Below are 21141 nucleotides of genomic sequence, written 5' to 3'. Positions count from 1 at the left end.
TTGCTTCATCAGGAAAGAGGGAAGTAGAGGGAAAGACGAAAGGATGTAGGTTTTAAGGGAGAGGGTAAGGAGTCATTCCAATCCCGGGAGCGGAAAGACTTACCTTGGGGGGAAAAAGGGACAGGTATACACACGCGCGCGCCCTCGTGCACACACACACACACACACACACACACACACATCCATCCGCACATATACAGACAGAAGCAGACATATGCCAACTCAGTGGATTAGGACTCAACAGCTATTTAGCAGAAAGCATCTTGCCAAAACAATTCTAAACAAAAGCTTGAAGAAGACAGAAACAATAACAATAATTAGAATGCTCTCAAAGTTATAAGAAGCTAACTGAAGTAGGTATAATAGAGGGAAACATTCCACTGCTTGTATCTGTATATGTGCGGATGGATATGTGTACGCGAGTGTATACCTGTCCCTGTTCCTTTGTAAAGGAACATTTGAAAACGGAGTTAAGCATTTCATCTTTTGTTTTGCTACCCTCAATTTTAGTTATATATATTTTGATACCTTCTTCAGTTAGCTTCTTATAACTTTGAGAGCATTCTAATTATTGTCATTGTTTCTGTCTTCTTCAACCTTGTGTTTAGAATTGTTTTGGCAAGATGCTTTCTGCTAAATAAGCTGTTGAGTCCTAATCCACTGAGTTGGCATATGATATTCTGTCTCTCTGCCAGATCACCACAGATGATTACCATAAACTAAGAAGTGTGAGGCATTCACTCATTGTTTTGTTATTACATATGCAGGAATTTACTAGCACTATCAGCTTCTTGGGAACTGAATTCCTCTGACATTTCAGAGTTCAGTGCTGAAATGCCCTGATAGACATTGGACAGACAAAACAACACCCAACTTTCTTAAGTGTAACCCACCATACAGGATGGCTTTGAATTCCTGCCTCTTCTTTTTGCTACTATGTGCTTAGTGCTTATCATCTATAATCATCCAACAATTAATTCAGAAAATTACAGTTTTTTTAGTGGTCGGTGTGATAAGACATCCTGTGGAACTTTACGGAATGCATTCTCTGAAAACTACTTAGAACAGATAGTTAGGAAACCCAGTCATGAGGGAAATACGTATATTGGATCTAATGCCAATGAGGATGTCCACATTGAAACTGGTATCAGTGACTGATGTGGTTGTGGCTACAATGATTACCAAAGTACAAAGGACAACCAAAACAAGCAGAAAGATATATATGTTCAGTAAACTAGATAAAAAATCAGTAATGTCATATCTCAGTGCGAAACTTGAAACTTTCAGCACAGGTCAATAGAGGAAGTCTGGGTCAAGTTTAAGAGACTAGTTAACCATGCACTGGATAGATATGTACCCAGTAGAACATTTCATAATTGGAGGGAACCTCCATGGTATACAGTCACTGAAAAAAAAATTTCTAAGGAAGCAGAGGTTACTGCATAATAGGTGTAAAACAAAGTGTAGGGCTATAGATAGAGAGATGCTGACTGAAACACATTTGGTTGTCAAAAGAGCAACGCATGAGACTATCAATGACTATTGTAGCATAATATTGTCAAATGACATTTCACAAAATTCAAAGAAATTCTGGTTGTATGTAAAGGCTGTCAGTGGCACCAAAGTTAGTGTCCAGTCCCTAGCAAATAAGACAGGAACTAAAATTGAGGGTAGCAAAACAAAAGATGAAATGCTTAACTCCATTTTCAAATGTTCCTTTACAAAGGAAAACCCTGGAGAATTACCCCAATTTAATTCTCATAACACTCAAAAGATGAATGAAATAAGTATTAGTGTCAGTGGTGTTAAGAAACAGATGAAATCGTTAAAATTGAACAAATTGCAGGACCCCATGGAATCACTGTCAGATTCTATACTGAATTTGCAGCTGAGTTAGTCCCTCTTCCAACTGTAATCTATTGTATATACTTTGAACAAAAAGCAATGCCCAAATCTTGGAAAAAGGCATAGTTCACACCTGTCTACAAGAAGGGTAGTGGAAGTGATCCAAAAAACTACCGTCCAATATCTTTTGCCTCGATTTGTTGTAGACTCTTAGAACATATTTTGAGCTCAAACATAATGAGGTATCTTGAACAGAATGACTCCCCAATGCCAACCAGCACGGATTTCGAAAACACTGACCATGTGAAACTCAACTCGCACTTTTCTCAAATGACATACTGAAAGCTTTGGATCAAGGCAACTAGGTAAATGCAGTGTTTCTTGATTTCCAAAAGCATTTAACTCAGTATCGCACCTACACCTATTGTCAAAAGTACAATCATATAGGGTATCAAGTGACATTTGTGACTGGATTTAGGACTTTTGGTAGGGCGGATACAGTGTGTTATCTTAGATGGAAAGTCATTGTCAGATGTAGAAGTAACTTCGGTTGTACCCCAGGGAAATGTGTTGGGCTCCTTGCTGTTCCTGTTGTGTATGAATGACCTTGCAGCCAATATTAATAGTAAAATCAGGCTTTTTGCAGATGATGCAGTTGTCTATAATGAAGTACTATCTGAGAGAAGCTGCATGAATATTCAGTCAGATTTTGATAGGATTTCAATGTGTTGCAGAGATTGGCAACTTCCTCTAAATGTTCAAAAATGTAAAATTTTGCACTTCACAAAATTAAAAAATGCAGTATTGTGTGACTATAGATTAGATTAGATTAATACTTGTTCCATAGATCATGAATACGACACTTCGTAATGATATGGAACGTGTCAGGTTAATAAAAGATGTCTGTACAAGATATTACATTACACAAAATATTGCATGACACTAATGTTTAAGTTAGTTTTTTTCCCCCTCCCTTAATTTATATCTAAAAATTCAGCCAATGAGTAGAAGGAGTTGTCATCTAGAAATTCTTTTAATTTATTTTTAATTGTTGGTTGACTATCTGTCAGGCTTTTGATGCTGTTTGGTAGGTGACCAAAGACTTTTGTGGCAGCATAATTTACCCCTTTCTGTGCCAAAGTCAGATTTAACCCTGCATAGTGAAGATCATCCTTTCTTCTGGTGTTATAGCTATGGACACTGCTATTACTTTTGAACTGGGTTGGATTATTAACAACAAATTTCATAAGTGAATATATATACTGTGAGGTATAATATCAATGAGTCACTATTGGAATTGGCTAACTCATACAAGTACCTGGGTGTAACACTTTGTAGGGGTATGAAATGGAATGATCACGTAGGTTCAGTCGTGGGTTAGGCAGGTGGTAGACTTCGGATTATTGGTTGAACACTGGGAAGTGCAACCAGTCTACAAAAGAGATTGCTTACAAATCACTCTTGTGACTAGTTCTAGAATATTGCTCAAGTGTGTGGGACCCATACCAGATAGGACTAACAGGGGATATTGAACATATACAGAGAAGGGCAGCACAAATGGTCACAGGTTTGTTTAATCCATGGGAGAGTGTCACAGAGATACTGAAAGAATTGAACTGGACAACTCTTGAAGAGAGATGCAAAGTATCCTAAGAAACTTCCTGGCAGATTAAAACTGTGTGCCCGACCGAGACTCGAACTCGGGACCTTTGCCTTTTGCGGGCAAGTGCTCTACCATCTGAGCTACCGAAGCACGACTCACGCCCGGTACTCACAGCTTTACTTCTGCCAGTATCTCGTCTCCTACCTTCCAAACTTTACAGAGGCTCTCCTGCGAACCTTGCAGAACTAGCACTCCTGAAAGAAAGGATACTGCGGAGACATAGCTTAGCCACAGCCTGGGGATTGTTTCCAGAATGAGATTTTCACTCTGCAGCAGAGCGTGCGCTGATATGAAACTTCCTGGCAGATTAAAACTGTGTGCCCAACTGAGACTCGAACTCGGGACCTTTGCCTTTCGCGGGCAAGTGCTCTACCATCTGAGATACCGAAGCACGACTCACGCCCGGTACTCACAGCTTTACTTACAGCTTCGGTAGCTCAGATGGTAGAGCACTTGCCCGCAAAAGGCAAAGGTCCCGAGTTCGAGTCTCGGTCGGGCACACAGTTTTAATCTGCCAGGAAGTTTCATATCAGCGCACACTCCGCTGCAGAGTGAAAATCTCATTCTGGAAACAATTCCCAGGCTGTGGCTAAGCCATGTCTCCGCAGTATCCTTTCTTTCAGGAGTGCTAGTTCTGCAAGGTTCGCAGGAGAGCTTCTGTAAAGTTTGGAAGGTAGGAGACGAGATACTGGCAGAAGTAAAGCTGTGAGTACCGGGCGTGAGTCGTGCTTCGGTAGCTCAGATGGTAGAGCACTTGCCCGCGAAAGGCAAAGGTCCCGAGTTCGAGTCTCGGTCGGGCACACAGTTTTAATCTGCACGAAGTTTCATATCAGCGCACACTCCGCTGCAGAGTGAAAATCTCATTCTGGAAACTATCCTAAGAAAGTCTGATAACATCATTTCAAGAACTGGTTTTAAATAATTACTCTAGGGATATATTACAACACCCTCCATATCACTCGCATACGGTTTGTGAGGATAAGATTAGAATAATTATCGCATACAAAGAGGTATTCAAACAGTCATTCTTCCTGTGCTCCATACGTGACTGGAACAGGAAGAAATACTAATAACTGGTACAATGAGAAGTAGCCTCTGCCATGCACCTCATAGTGCTTTGCAGAGTATAGATGTAGATGTCTTTCCAACACAGTGTTAAGAAATTTCCTTGGACTCTTGTACTTCATAGTGTGATTTCTATTTAGATTTTCTTATGGTTCCACAAGAACAGATTTTGCAACTTTGAATTCTGAAGCAAGCATAAGACTTTTATAAAATTTGTCTGTAAAGGAAGTGTAACTCTTTGCAGACAAATCACTAAGCAAAGTCATATGTCATAGTGACATGCTTCTTACTTGCATAAGCAGTGAAATTCTCGATAAAACATACTGTATAAGTCACTTCGTTAAGGTGTACAGCTGTGTTCACTTTTTTTTTTTTTTTTTTTTTTTTCATGTAAAGCTTGAAATCTGCAGGGAAAATCTAATTTAGACATCTTTTAGCCTGTAACCGTGTTTTGAGGTAGTGGATATGGTGACTGGAAATTAGCACACAGTTTCTTTTCTGCTGTGTATCATGCCCAGTTTATCCTTTTTTTTCATAGCAAATTGTGAGCTATATTGAAGTGTGAAATTATATGTAATGTATTCACAGACTACGAGTTTTAGACACAAATTTCATATTGTTAGGCATTTCAGAAAGTAAATTACACATGTCATTCCATGCTAAGATCATTGTGTAACAAGAACGACACATGAGGATGTCAAGTTAAAGGCCTTTCATCTGTTAATTTTCAACCTTATTTTATTGGGCAACCAGTTCAAGCATTTTACTACGCCATTTTCAGGTCCCTGAGAAGTGTTGTAGATTATTCCTACACGTCGGTCAGGGGCCTGAAGGTGATGTAGTAAAACGCTAAAGCTGGTTGCCCAATAAAATAAGGTTGAAAATTGATGGCTGAAAGGCATTTAATTTGACATCCTATTTGAACAGCCGAGTCCCGCAACCATCGCTAAGAAGATGTGCACATAGAGAGTGGCACATTGTCAGAAGGAAGTACATGTTCTTGGGTTCCTGTAGATACAGTTCCACTGCTGTATGGATAACATCACAGTGTTCATAAAGTTGTGTGACAGCTGAAACATACTCTAAATATTAAGTATGCAGGACAGCATACTTCATGTGGGAAAAACATCTAAATTACCACAGATTCACCATGAAATTCTGGATATATATGGACCAAATGCAATTTCATGTCTAGCTGTAGTGAAATGATGCTAACAGTTTGACCAAGGCCACATACACAAGAGTTATGCTGATTGGGAAGTCCACATCTTGCGCTGTGTGATTTCAGCAAGCTGAAAGACCACCAGGGGGAAAGAGAATTTCCAACGAAGAGGACGTCTACACAGCACTTCTTCGATGGTCTTGTGACCAAAGAGCGGCTTTCTATCATTTATAAATTGAATGATAGATAGTGTGTTCTGACCACTGTTTACAGACTTGATGACTATGTTGAAAAATAGTGTCGTGTCACTTTGAAGTGTAGTGCAGGATTCAATAAAAGTTACTTGGTTTGCCATAATAATGTGCAACTTACTTTCTGAAGTCTGATGGCAACAGAATTCTGTGATCAGTGTTTTAATATATGAGCACTCACACTGATACACATTGGCCATAATTGCCAGAAACCTTTTAATTTTGGCCAGTGTAATTACTTTCTACAGTGCTAGTGTAAAGGCAGCTGAAAGGAAATTCATGCGTTGTAACTTTTTTGTATTCCTTTGGGCATACATATTCATTTTCTACTATGTGAGTTTCATTGTGGACTGTTAAGAAAATAAGGTGGTCTGAAGTTCCACTCTTCTCATCCAGTATAATTACACTGTACTCTCTTGAGTGTTATGATATGTTGTCAGTTTTCTTCCTTTGAATATATCTGACAAGAAGCTGTCACCCACACCCATAATCTACTGCATAATTTACAGAGAAATAATGCTACTGTTTGCGAATGAAATGCCTCAGTGTCAATTTTTGTCTTCTGATTATACTGCATAAATACATACATGCAAATGAATTAACAGGAATCTGAATAAAACTACTGAGTATTGTGAAACGTTAATTATCTTGCTTTCCAATGTGTGTACTTTGGTGTAGTCCGTATCATCGCCACAATTGTTCACTGCATCATCATCTGAAAAATCTATGTCATCTTTTTGAAAGTCACCTGTTAAGCACATTTGTCTTCAGTCATCAGTCGAACCCCACACTTTGCTCAGTTAATACAGCTGAATCTGTGTGGCAGAAACATGGCTCTGCAAATATTCACAATAACAAAGAAATACACATGTTGTTCTAAAATTTTGGCTCCATCTAATGATCAGTTTAAAATTACAATCTCCACTGATTATCCCAGGCAAGACAGAATTATAAGAGAATGTAAAAGAATAAACAAGAATCCTAAGATGGTGCACCCATAAAATTGCAGGTGTCAAACTTTCAGGCAGTGCGAACAGTCAGTATTTTTACATACATCAAAATCAAAGACCTAAGTGTATTCAGCTACCATTCATTTTGCCCTTATATGAGGAGTCATTCACACCTCTCCCAAAAATGGTATTCCATTCCCTGATCAACATATGAAATATAATGCTCTGCCCATATGCCACTCCTGCTATTGACCACATGTGTCATAGGTCATATGCATACAAAGATCAAAGTGTAAGATCTGTTACATGTGCCTGTACAAAACTTACTATTGCAGTCCTATGACTTGTACACCCTGTTGTATAGGAGGTGGAGCATTCATTCCATGTTTGAAGCCTATTATGACAACTGCAGGGCTTTTATTTGGCCATGACCACTAACCAGTTGACCTTTCAAATGAACGGCCACTGCCAAACTTCAACCAATGTCAGGTTTGACCACCCAGCACAAATGGTGCTCAACACAACATGGCTACTTCACAAACGGTGTGATTAGCTTGTCTGGATTGTACATCTGAGGATTTTCCCTCCAACAGCGTGTCAGCAGTTCCACAGTCTTTTTGGCTCTCAATCTTTGCTAGTCCCTGTCCTACAGTTACTTATGCCCCCCTCCCCATCACTTCCTCCTTGCCCCCCTCATATCTTCACCTATCTCCCACTGTAATTATATTTGTAGGTTATGAAGATTCGTCATTATTTCCTTTGCTCTCTTCCTCTATTCCTTCATCCTGCTTTCCATGCCCCACTTGTGTGTACCCTTATACACCTTGTGTAACTGCCCCCGTTTGCTCCTTGATGAGTGTAAGGATTCAAATTAGGCACAGCTCACCCTTTCCTTAAGAATCTGAATATAGTAGTATCCCATAAGGTATTTATGAAGTCCTTGATTAACTTGGTGTGCAGTTACCTTGATAAACACACTGAAAATTTGTTTTTAATTCTGATTACAGAGATTTCAGATGTGAGAGGTGGGTTTTCATCCAAACTCTCACACTAATGTTTCATAGCTTTCAGATTTAAAATTTTAGATTGGTAGCATAATCTTCTTCTTTTATACGCAATAATGTAACTGAAAACAACAATGACACATTCTTGTTAATCTTGTAACATGTACTTGTTTAACAGAGACTCACCCACTGGTGGAGGCAGATGTTGGATCTCACCTACCCAGTAACATCAATGTTTACTGGTCGTGAATTCAATCATACTATACGTTCTACTTTTGGAGATACTCACATTGAAGATCTCTGGGTCCCATATTTTACAGTCACAACTGATATTACGGAAAGCTGTATGAGAGTGCATACACATGGTAAGAAAATCATGTAATTCTTAAATATATGTCTACTTAGAATTTGTTTTTATGTAAAACACTACAGCTCTAAGAGTGTCTTTCCTTCCATTACTAATAACATGTTTGGTAGTATTCTTCATGTATATATTTTTATGTGCATCTCATGACTTTGCAGATAATGCTTTAGTAGTATAGGCTTACTTCGAGGAGAAAAATATTGGAATTGTAGATAATATTGATAGATTAATGTGATCACCTAATAGTTGAGTATCTTATGCATACATTGCTGGGGGAAAACACACGTACTAATTAGAAAGACCTAGAAAATTGTGATAAGACTGTCATATTGTAGTCTCAAAGTGACAAATCGAGAACTTCAGTAATGAGGAAAACCTGTTAACTCATAGAATTAGTTATTAATGTATTGAAAGTTGAATAATGCAACTGTTTGGAATGGTGAATGCCTACTGGGACAGTGGCATGTAACAAATTAAAATGTTGTAAGAGAGAAGAAAGAAAACACAAGGAAAGTGCTTTGTATAGACTGTTGCAGTCATTGACTCTGAACCGCTACTCCACTGTGCTCGTATGCAGTACACAATTCTGTAAAACGTGTTCATATCTTTCCACATTTAGCATTTTCTTAACTGCAATAACAACACTCCATAGCATACATAACACCACCTCTTCTGTACTTCAATGTTGGCTCCACACGTGGTGGCGGCTAACATTCTCTAGACATTGCTACTCCACCCCTCCATCAGATTGCCACAGGGTATACCATGGGTCATCACTCCAAACCACTCGTTTCCAGTCATCCACTGTCAAATGGTGTTGTTCTTTATGCCACCTCAAGCATCGCCAGCTATTGACTACAGAAATGTGTGACTTATGAGGAGCTGTTCAACCACTGCACCCTATTCTTTTTAATTTACTAGCTACATTTATTGTGCTATCTGGACTGTTGGTAGCACTTTGGAACACGAGTGATTCCTCCTGCTGATTTCATGCATGTTTTTACAACCACCTTCCACAATGTTTGATGGTCCTTGTCCATCAGTACATGAGGTCTGCTTGGTCTTGGTCAGCTGTGGTTGTCCCATGCTTTTCCACTTCACAATCACATCACCAACAGCTGACTTGTGTAGCTTTTAAAGGGTAGAACTGTCCTTGATGGATTTCTTATTCAGGTGATATCCAATGGACTAATCCACATCCAAAGTCACTGAGCTAACCTTATTGACCTATTCTGCTGTTACTACTTCTCTACTGACAACACAGTACTCCCACCTCTTTTTATACTGGCAAGTTCACCACTCATGACATCTAGTGAACAGTTCTGCATTATGTAGGGGTGTCTCCATACTTTTGATAAGATAGTGTACATGTACTAAACTGTGAATCAGTTAATGTACAAATAGAGTGCACACAGAATAATGTGGCTGGCAGATGCGCAATCAGAAGGCACACATGGGGAGAGCAGTAGTGCTGGGGATTATGGCCAGGCACTGTAGGAGAAATGCTGAATGCTGGAGGGGAAGTGCCATTCTAAACTAAAGTGTACATTCATATTTTTTGTAAATATTAAGAAGAGCCCCTCCACGTCCACACCTGCGTGGTGACCATTCAAAAAGATCATCTGCTTTGGTTAGTGTCTAAAATGAATTCTGCTGAAAATGTAACAAAACCAGTGATTTATTTTTGTCTGGCTTGTTAAGCATTTGTAACATTAACAAAAGTGTAATGAATGGCAAATCTTGAGTAAAACTTACATTTCTCTGGTTGCCATGTTAAAATATGCTTCTTTTGCCAAAAGGCAGTGGAGTTTACACAATGTCACCTCACTAACATGTTGTGCAGACTCAATTGAAAGAGAATTCTGTATCAGTGATTTATTAAGTGAGGGGCTGAGGGAAATTAAGGACAATAGCTTGGAAAAGCACATCCTGAGATAAAAATAAACATATGTCTTCACTTATGTTGTTCCAAAACCTACAGCATTTCTCATTCCACCAGCTATCAATGGCCCTTAAAAATTATGTTCTTTTGTTGAAAACTCTGTAGTTGGTGGAATAACATGGTAGATAATGAATTTCTACATAACAACCATATGGAGAAATGCTCTCCTCATTGCATGCTATCATTTGCCAAAGTATCATTCCAATATCTCAAACCATTTATGATGTATGAGGAATTTTACTGCTGTTTTATTCTGGGATTATCGCTGATGCGCATGATTGTAAATGAGTACACTACATAAAATAAATTTTCTCGAGATTGGTGACAGATAAAGATCTCCACCCCAAGTCTAAGGAAAAATTCAATATGTTAGCTGAATTTCATATGCTGCAACATATTACGTAATATGCATGAGATGCTAAATCAAAGCAACCCCTATTTTTCGTTGCAAGCTTTTTTGAATTTGTCACAGTGTCTTATTTAAATGCAAATATCATAATAACTTGCCACCGTTAATGAAATGATACATCATCATGAAGCTGACATATAAAGCTATAAGTAACACAAAAATGAAATTTTGTAGCCGAATAATTTTTATAAAATTGTTCAAGATTGAAGGGCACGCGCCTTGATTCTGTCACCACCGACCAGCCAGAAAGGGGCAAACACTGTCGTTCTCCCCTTCTGAATGTTTTGCCATAATCAAGATAGTCCTGCCTCTCCCTGAACCTGTACACAAAATAAATTAAGTAAAAGGTCCTAAAAGTTGTTCTCTTTTCTTCAGGACAAGTATCTCAGGGACAAGGATGTAATGTTAGAATTGTACAGCATTTGAGAGTGAATGTCAGAAGCTGCACTCTAAAGCTATTTTTACACTGACAGTGTTTAATTATTATGGTTATGGAAGCCTATGTATGTAAAATGTGGATGAGAATTTGTTGTGGCATCAGTGGTGTTACACACATTTTTTCTTCATAGGCTGGAACACAGTTTATGAGGAATTCCAAAAAATCTTCATGGTCCTTCCCTTCATTACTTCTCTTTTTTTCCAACCAATCAAGTAAAAACTAGAAGAGGGGTAAAAAAAAGATCTCTTCTAGCTGTGCTTTTCATTGTTCATATGATGGAAGAATATAGCATTTCTACTGCAATTAGTGTATTTGTAAAAGCATAAGTATTAACTACCATTTTTCATCGTATTACTGAGGAAGACATAATTTCTGTTGCTATTAAATAATGTAAAACTATTGTAGTACCATTGAAGTTTCTATAATATCTTGTCACACTCCTCCTCCTCCTCCTCCTCCTCCTCCTCCTCCTCCTCCTCCTCCCTTTAGTAATACTCTGTCATTCAAAAAAAAAAAAAAAAATCACATCCAACATAACCTTTTAACGGACAACCGGCTTATTAAATAACTTTATCAGACCACACAACAGTCCTTCAACCATCTCCATCCATCAATGGCAGCATAACTGCACTGTTGAGTGTCCTGTTATTCTGTTGAACTCTACAGATTTTTTGGCCGGGGGAGGAAGAGGGGGTGGTTTGTTTAACTGATATGGAAGTCCTCTTCCATGTCAGGTAAACAAACCACCCCCCTCCCAAAAAAATTCTATAGAGTTCAACAGAATAGCAGTACCATTGCCAGCACCAGTACTACTTCACCCTATCCTCTTTCCCCATCACTTCATCACTTCTGGTGATTTCACAGTCTTCAAACACATCCTACATATGTCCCCTACCCCAGCCCCCCTGCCCCCCCCCCCCCTATCACTTTCTATCCTCCGCTCTTCCCCCCCCCCCTCCCCCTTCCCAGTTTTGTTGCACACTATCAACTTCAGTATCTAGATTGTATTGTAATAGATGTGCCTGATGGTTTCTTATGTCGTTTACGTGTATGGTGACCACTACTACACCTAATTATTAGAGGTACCTTTGAAAATGACAAATGCTTTAATTATTCTTTTCAGATAACAAGTATAGGACACTTACTTTTATCGGACTTGTTGCTTTCTGTGACTATTATGATATCCAGTTTCCAGTGTGTTTTAATTTTTAATCCCAGCATATTCTCCATTTACCTGAGAGAGAAAATATTTACTATAAATATAGTCCCGTGATCAAGAATTGTATGAACCAGAATGATTTTTTTTTCATAGAAAAATGTAACAATTTCATATTTAAGTTGCATAACCAATCCCAGTGAATGGATTTTTAAATAAACTGTAAATATTGAAATTTTTTTTTTGTTTCATGCCATTACTATGAACACACGTCACCAAATAGCTGCATGAATTTGATGCACAATGACATGCAAAATGTTGCTAAGCTTCATAGTACATTAATGGGCGATTCATATGTTGCGTAAACATGCTTATGCACAGTTTTGGAAACTCAAATATTTAAAGATAAACCACCAATTATCATTATTGCTGTTTATTTACACACACACACACACACACACACACACACACACACACACACACACACACTCGAAAGTATGTCTATGAAGCCTATCAAGACAGTAGTCCTTGGGTAAAAATTTTGATGATTGCCTCCATCATTGTCATCAGGGGCTAAATCTGAGTGCTGTGAAACTGGCAAGGCTCCCATTTTCATGCCCAGAGGACAGCGTCTGATTGGCTGGTTATGTAACAAATAGCACATTTTTAGGAGATGTCATCTGTATCCACAGATTACATTTGTACTCCCTATCCAGTGTCTCTTGCATGGACCAGAATTCTGAACACAAGGTAGTGTTTATTTAACAGGCTTGGACACCACAGATTTTTCAAAATCCCTGTATTTAAGGTGATGTTCAACACATCGATCGGCAACAGTCCATATAGGCTGCCCCGCGTAGCTGCTGCCACACTCGCGAGGAGTATTATAAATCACCGGTACCCTCAAGTCGAGATAATCTTTAAGAGGTCACAACATTTCTTTATTTTTGCTTGGTGGCCAGAAGACTGGTCTGATTCATTGCCTGTTCACGAGTCTATCTATCTTACAGTTGTTGCACCACAGAATGGATGCCACGCTGTGTGTTGATCCTCTAGGCTTGGTTGGGTGGCATCATGTCCTGATTTCCTTCAAAACGTTCTGTCATGGACAGAATATCCACTCCTAAACACCATCATCAGGTGATTAACCTTGGAGCTGAGGTAATCCTTGTCCAAAATAGCCCTGGCTCTGTGTATTAGGGTTTTTAGCACAGCTCCCTCTGAGCTGGGTGGTGGAAGCTATGCCTTTTGAGATATGGGTCTGTATGCATAGGTTTTCAATAGACAGAATGTCCAAATTGTCCATGTGCTTTCCATTCGACCAGTACAGAGGCAACTTCCCTATCTTCTCTGTCTCCATTGCAAATCTTTTTTTATCTATACCATTCATATACGATATTAAAAATGTATATTCTGCATTTCTGAAGAAGCAGGATGGATGGAGGGGGCACTGTAGAATGCTCATTCTTTGACACCCTATGTGTAAAAATTAGGTGTGGCTGGTGACAAGTGGCAAACCCGTGTCTGTTTCACCAGTTGGTTGGTTGGTTGGTTGGTTGGTTGGTTGGTTTGGGGAAGGAGACCAGACAGCGTGGTCATCGGTCTCATCGGATTAGGGAAGGATTGGGAAGGAAGTCGGCCGTGCCCTTTCAGAGGAACCATCCCGGCATTTGCCTGGAGTGATTTAGGGAAATCACGGAAAACCCAAATCAGGATGGCCGGACGCGGGATTGAACCGTCGTCCTCCCGAATGCGAGTCCAGTGTCTAACCACTGCGCCACCCCGCTCGGTTTCACCAGTCATTTCATAATAATTTCCACCACACAAAAAATATGTGGTTATCAAGGCTTGTCAGAACAGTTTTAAAATGTTGGGAGAGAAATGAGTGGCCAATTGTTTTAATGTGTTTTCTACTGGTACTGTTGTAAAAAGGAAGACCATGCCAAGGCTTATCATGATTTCACAAAACTTACTCTCATCTGATTTATGATGATGCCAGTGATGGAGACAATCGTCGGACGCTTGCGATTTTAACCAAATTTTATGTGGCAAGTTAACTGAGAACTTTTTATTCACACTACATGTGCATTTAGATAATTTTAAACAAATTTCTACAATCAGATATCATTTTAATTTCCTTATAAACTGCAAGCTTGTGTTACAGTACATTCAACCAAAATCGAGTGTGTTAGTGACGTAATTTTGCATTTCCCTCTAATTAGTGAATGTGCTTTAAATCCTCATTTATATTGTGTCAGATTTCATCTCGGTATTTATGTTATGTCAGACAATGTCTTGGTGTTTCTGTTGTGTTAGACTATATCTCAGTATTTCTGTTGTGCCAGACTACATCTCAGTATTTCTATTGTGTCAAACTAAATGTAGATATTTACATTTATATAATGCATATTTCCTATCACCAACAAACCACAACACTTACCAATATTCAGCATGGTGTTCGTTATCAAATTAAAAGTATAATAATGTCAACAAGTATATGCAACAACCTGATGATTGACCCCAACTAAAGGCATAGCATAATTTAAACACCTATTTAAATTTAATTGTGGCTTTTTCAAGATTACTTTCACTTTATTAATTGCTTTTGAAGTTCAGCTTTCAATGAAATTGGTGCTACGTAATTATGGTAAGTCCACTTTAATATGAGAGCAGTCTTAAACTAAGATTTATACCTTAATTTGTCTGTTGCACATGTGGAGACGATGAGAAGGGTTACAAGTGAAGTTTTCACTGCTAAACTACTGAAAGGGAGAAGGTAATATAGATGCAGCAGACAATATGGACACATTTTATGCTGGTGTTAACACTTACATAAAAGGAGCTTCTTGGTAAGACACATTTCATAGTGGCAGCATTATTGACATAGGAGCTTCTACTATTTGAATATCAGTGTATTAGACTCATTTAATTATTAAATATGTACTTGCATTACAGAGAATCACAAATACAAGAATATTTATATGGTGCAGAAATGGAGAGGAACAAGAGTGATTAAGTGATGTGAGGGCGACAGCAGCGACTACAACAGTGCATTGGTGTGGTGCTAGTAGTAATGGCAATAGTAGTGATAGTAGTAGAGAAGGCTTACGCCAAATAGTGTGCTACCTATTCAAACCCATTATTAACAGCTTAGGAACTTCACTTTAAATTGTTACAGAAATTGGTATACCACAGAAATCAACTGAAACATACGTGTGTGTGTGTGTGTGTGTGTGTGTGTGTGTGTGTGTGTGTGTGTGTGTGTGGTGGGGGTTATATATGTATTTTTAATCTAATCATCCACAGCTGACAGTATGAAAGATAACAGTCTTTCAGACCAAAGCCCTGACTTGAGTGTTTCTTGAAGCATAAGCAGCGTTATATTGCATTTAGGATAAAGTAGGCAGTGGCAACTTGTTTTAAAGCTGTGGTAGTTACGCTCAGGACCAGACAGAAATATATAAACAAAATCAAATGAATATTCAGGTATTTCTAACAGTTTTGTCAAGCAATGTAGCGTGACAGAAATTTTGCAAACAAAATTAAACATATATATGCGATGGAGTTGGGAGAAGGGGGAAGGACGGAGGACAGAATAATAAAAGTCAAATTCAAAGAAAATTTTCACAGTCTCATGTTGCACTACTGGTAAACATTAATTCTTGCCTCACATTTTTCTCTTATCTTAGTGTGGTATCATATAATTTGGATCAGTGCTTTAGTAGGATCAGTGCTTTAGTAAACATATTGATTATATGACAGCAAAGTACATGTGATACATTGACTCATGGGTGGGACTTGGTTTTCTTATATTTTGAACATAAAACTTTGGATTGAGAACTAATTCAATTGTTGAAGGCTCATATGAACTACATTGTAAAATTCCATCTCTGCGAATAAAAGTGTGTGTGTGTGTGTGTGTGTGTGTGTGTACACCTTGAGTGTAATTTTTCTCGAAATTTCATATTATGTACACAATTGTCATTATTTGACGGGTACAGGCGTATTCATTTCTGCGTGTTCTGTTTCTATAGCCACATGCTGTATTTCTTAAGCTAGTGAATATCTATTTTAACTAACTGACAGAAGGTTTGCAATATTTTATATGTTATGTCTGTAACATAGTTAATTGACCTTCCAAAGTAATTTTATGTATTTGCTATTAATGGAGCATTTATTAGTGGAACAATTACCAGGGGAATTTACCGTCTTGATTCTCTAACAGAAAAGGTAAAGAATAAGACACTGTTGTTCATGTAAGACTGAACACACAAAAAATTAATCGAGTGTTACATAATTCAGTCACAGTAACTTTTGAAAAATAGAACAAATCATTCAAAAAAACTTTGGAACCAGTGTGCAAGTGATTCAAACATTTTACAAATCTTGAAATTTAGGATCTTTTTCTTGTGTGGCAAGAAACAGCAGAGCCATGCCTGATAATAAAGATTATATTTCCACAATTATATTGGGTGCATTTGAGGATCTCTCATACAGTATTTTGGGCTCATTTTCCAAAGTTGAATGTGTAAGTTTCTTATTTCGTAAACAGTGAAATATATTTCAGGTTCTTTGTGGCGCTATATAAGAGCATCTATGTCCCTCTCAGGATACATGCCACCATTGTGTGATCCCTCTGATGGCCACCTTCTTCTTGATGGTGGCTATGTCAACAACTTGCCAGGTAAAGTAAAAGAACACTTTGACCATCCTCATGGTCTTTATTCCTAAGAAATTGTTTGACTAGCCACTACACAGTGCACGTATCTGCTGCCTTTTTGGTATGTAAAAAGTAAAACTGTTCTGGTCCTTAATGCTTCAGAATAATTACTTATCAACACTGTCTTTTCTGCTTGTTCCTATAAAAGTTTGGGAAGTTTTTCTTTCTTCTCATAATCTTACTGTGATGTTCTGCAGTTTATTTGGTTAGCTTTTATGTCTATTTCAATTTACCCTTGTTTATTACTTTCTGTTCTTAAGACATTTTCTTGGTAGAGAAATATCAAAGTACTTATTACATTGTTACAGGAGCTTTTTATTACTGTTAGGAACACTGTTAAAAAACAGAATAAAAAGCACTTTGGTTTATCACTACAGCCGCAGTACCTAATATCACTGACTTCACGTGTCAGTGTCGTGTAACTAGAATTGGTATCTACCTGATCAGTATAGAAATTGGTAGTATTTTGTAGCTTGAGTCTGTATAGAAAAAGTTTATTTTTCAGGGCAAGTATTTGGTGGGTGTGTGCATACCATTAGGTGTAGAGTATACCATTAGGTGTAGACTTAACCAGAAGTGTGTAGTAAGCAAGGGAAATTATATTAAAGCTGTCATCAACAATATTTCCCATCATATACAACAGGTATGATAATTTTCCAGATGATTACAGTTTTTTTCTCTTGCATTATAATATGATCAAAATACGTATGATGTGAATCATGTTTTCATAGGGCTGTTTTTAAAGTGTCTATAGCATTTTCATTTGTTATGTTTTCAGTTAGTAGAGACTGTAATGTTACAATGCTGTACATTATGCATAACTTATCACAGCTTATGTTTCTTGCATGTCACACCTGTAGCAATGTTGCTATAAAATTTTTTGAATAACATGTTATGTTATATGGAATGGCACATGGAAGTCTGTTGTATGACACCTGTCATTTAGCTCTTAACAGTATGTTAGTAATACATAGTAACTTGTTTTTAACATAAAATGCATGAAATTGCATGTAAATCATCCTAATTTCCTGTCAGCAACTGTAAAGTAAAGAGGTTAAATATTTCTAAGAGCTTAATGATTGTTAGAAAAGATCATTACCAATAAAAAAATTTACTGTGTTGGATTGTTTTCTCACAAAGGCAGTTTTATTGTAGAAATAAGAATTTATGAATCAGTTCCTGAAGTCTAACAGTACTTATTGCCTCATTTTACACAAGTCTCTACATGTCATCATTTGAAAAACAGATATGATTTAATAAAAGTATTGTCTGAAATAAGATATACAAAGAGATTGAGGAAAAAATGGTGTGCGTGACTCAACATAGTATAAAACATACTAAAAATTACTAAAGAAGTGTCTCCATCCACATTATTAGAAGCAGAAAAGATGGAAACAGTGTTACCATATTGCAGTGCCTGTGTTTTTCCGAATTATGGTACAATGTTCCTTCGGACATGCATGCATGTCCAAAGGGATAACCACAGATGCAAGTCTGAAGGGCCGTGCACTGCAGCGACTACAGCCATTATGAAACACATGAAATGTACTCACAGTTGCAAATACGGACAACCATCAGCTATATAATGGAATGACGACAACGAAAAGTGAGAAATCCAGGTTCAAGTCATGGCCCAGCACGAATTTTCATTGTCATCATCTCATTACACTCTGATGGTTGTCATATTCACAACTGTTAATACGTTTCATGGAGACAGTATTTGTGACATCATATGGTTTCAGAGGACACAAGGAAACTTTTACTCTGCATCAGATATTGTGGGGGCGGGGGTTAGTGATATGTGGCAGTTGAAACTTTAAAGTAGTATGTGAGACATTCAGTCGATGACTCAAACCATAGGGGGTCATCCAAGAAGGCCATCAAAGTAGTTTGTATTCCAATCTGATACTCAGTTTCAGTCTGTGAGGAAATGTGATTGTTGTACACATTCTGTAGCAAAGAGTCTTTCTGCACCGTACAGTTCCTCCTGGAGATGCTAATTTAACAATGTGTGTAGGAGAGCATATGTAAAGTTCAGAAAGGTACTAATAGAATTATCCTTTGAAATGGTCTATGGGATATGATTGTGGGGAGATGACTGTCACCACAGGGAAAGAATTAGATCTGAGTCTTGGTCTGTGTACAATGTTATCTTAAATCTGTATACATCCCATTTCTCGTAATGTTGTCTTATCATTTCCCTCCTCCTTTTCTAGGATTTCACATTAGTCTTTGATTTTGTGCAAATTCCTTGGGCATTAATGGACTCTTTCCTCAATTGTAATATAATATTCCAGTCTGCACTTTGAATTTGATCATTAAAGCATCAAATCTTTGCAATAAATAATATGATTTCTTTTTGTTTCTAAACGTTTTCTTCATTAGAGTTCCATCAAATTGAATTACTCTTGTATCATATATCATAATATGTTTCTCATGACTTTTGCGTACCTCAGTCTCTTTTATACACGTTGAAGTGTGTGTGTGTGTGGGGGGGGGGGGGGGGCTGTTCATGCATGTCTGTGTGTGTCTAATATTTATGTTTTGCAAATATTATTTTGTAAATCAATAAATATTATGATGTGGAAGTGTTTGTAGAAGAGTGGCAAGTATAACTGATGATGCTCTTTTATTTTTGTTTGGTCACATTTGATCATACAAAAATATTGTATTAAGTCTAAAAAAGTTTATTATGAGTGTAAACTTCAGAATATAAAATATACAGAGAATATATTGTTTCTCACATCATCTTGATTTTAGTACTGCTTCTATTTGGGCACAATACGAGAGATAACATAGATGAAAAATGTGCTGCCTTTTGAAATATAATACTTAGAGAAATCTGTGCTACCCAGTAGATTTACTGGTGTTTCTAGCAGAAATATTTATATAATGAGTGATTTAGAAAGGTCAATAGACTACTTCAATTATCTGTTGTTCCACAGTTTATGTTCTCATTGTTGTGTATTGCTGTTCATTACTAACAAATATCTTTCTCACCTTGTCCTGTTTAATGCTTCTGTGCTTCCTTCCTGTACATACACTCTACAGAGCTGTGGTGGGTTCTTATGTATGTCAAAATTGGTTAGAAGGTGTTGCTTTAGGTCTCCTGTGGCGATATGTTCGTGCAAGTATGTCAATAGCTGGTGTCTTACCTCCAATGTGTGAAACAGATGGTCATTTACTTCTAGATGGATGTTATGTAGACAATGTCCCAGGTAAGAATTGGTAAGATTTTGTTGACAGTGCTTGTAGTAGTTAGAGTTCTCCTCAAATACTTGTGTTCAGAGGCTGCATTTGTCTGTGTTTCCGTGCTTCACATTGACATACATTTCACTAACATTGATGAGGTGTTTAACAGGTTTGTTTGTTATGTGTAAGTCTCTCCATATATACAGCAAACACAGACACAAAGGAAAATTTAAATTGTTGGAATATGGAACTGCAAATAACTGGAAGCTCAAGTTTAAAGGAAATGTTTACATGCCGTTAATTTGATAGATTGGGCATAGCAACCAAAATAAAGGTGCACAGTTCAGTTTAAAAATAAGTTTTCCGAGTAGAATTTTAATCTTGTAGACAAATACAGGGTGTTTCAAAATCTTTGCATCATATGTCTAGGGATGATAGCTCACATGATGGGGAACAGTTATCGTTAGAGACAAAATGTTAGCTGATGCTTCCCAATGATGGTAGGCACCTTTTATAAGTGGTTATGTCCATGAGGGGCGGCAGGGCATAGGCTCTTTGTGGGGTTTGTATGCAATTTGTGTTGCCTATAATCCAGTCATCTACTTCGTATGAAGAGGGGGAAACTGAGCTTCTAAAATATCTTTCTCTGCTTGGAAACATTCGTTCTTAAGGTTTTCTTGTTGAAAATTACTCTGTCAATTCACTGGGGTATTTAGTGTGCAGATGCGCACACCTGATGATTAGCAGACCCTTCTGTTTCAGTGAACCTTCATCATCTCAATAAAGACACCTAGCATCATTGGGAAGTGTCAGCAAACATTATCTCTCTAACAAAATTTGTTCCATAACGTGATCTCTCTCCCTAAATTTTTGATGCAAAGACTTTGAAACACCCTCTCTATCAAAACAGTGTGGTCCACTCATCGCTGGCTAGGTGAAATGGGTTCTCTGCTGTTCTTAATTTATGTAACTTATTCAG

At 37.8% G+C, this 21141-nt stretch overlaps 1 protein-coding gene across 8 annotated transcripts in view; it reads left to right on the top strand.

Annotated features, from left to right (window-relative positions):
- The window catches only part of LOC126183261 (neuropathy target esterase sws), a 195278-nt gene that overhangs the window by 133210 nt on the left and 40927 nt on the right, over positions 1-21141 (top strand). For 7 of the 8 annotated variants that reach the window (XR_007536714.1, XR_007536712.1, XR_007536713.1 and 4 more), the window contains exons 21-22: positions 8119-8305; positions 16818-16934. Coding sequence is in view for 4 of the 8 variants with exons in the window: in XM_049925080.1 (XP_049781037.1) it covers positions 8119-8305; positions 16818-16934 (304 nt within the window). In the remaining 4 variants the exon portion in view is untranslated. Of the gene's footprint in view, positions 1-8118; positions 8306-16817; positions 16935-20074; positions 20189-21141 lie in introns of all 8 variants that reach the window. The other variant, XM_049925078.1, reaches the window with a different exon arrangement.

Source organism: Schistocerca cancellata, chromosome 4, assembly GCF_023864275.1.
Source record: "Schistocerca cancellata isolate TAMUIC-IGC-003103 chromosome 4, iqSchCanc2.1, whole genome shotgun sequence".
NCBI lineage: Eukaryota > Metazoa > Arthropoda > Insecta > Orthoptera > Acrididae > Schistocerca > Schistocerca cancellata.
This window is presented reverse-complemented; position numbering and strand designations above follow the sequence as displayed.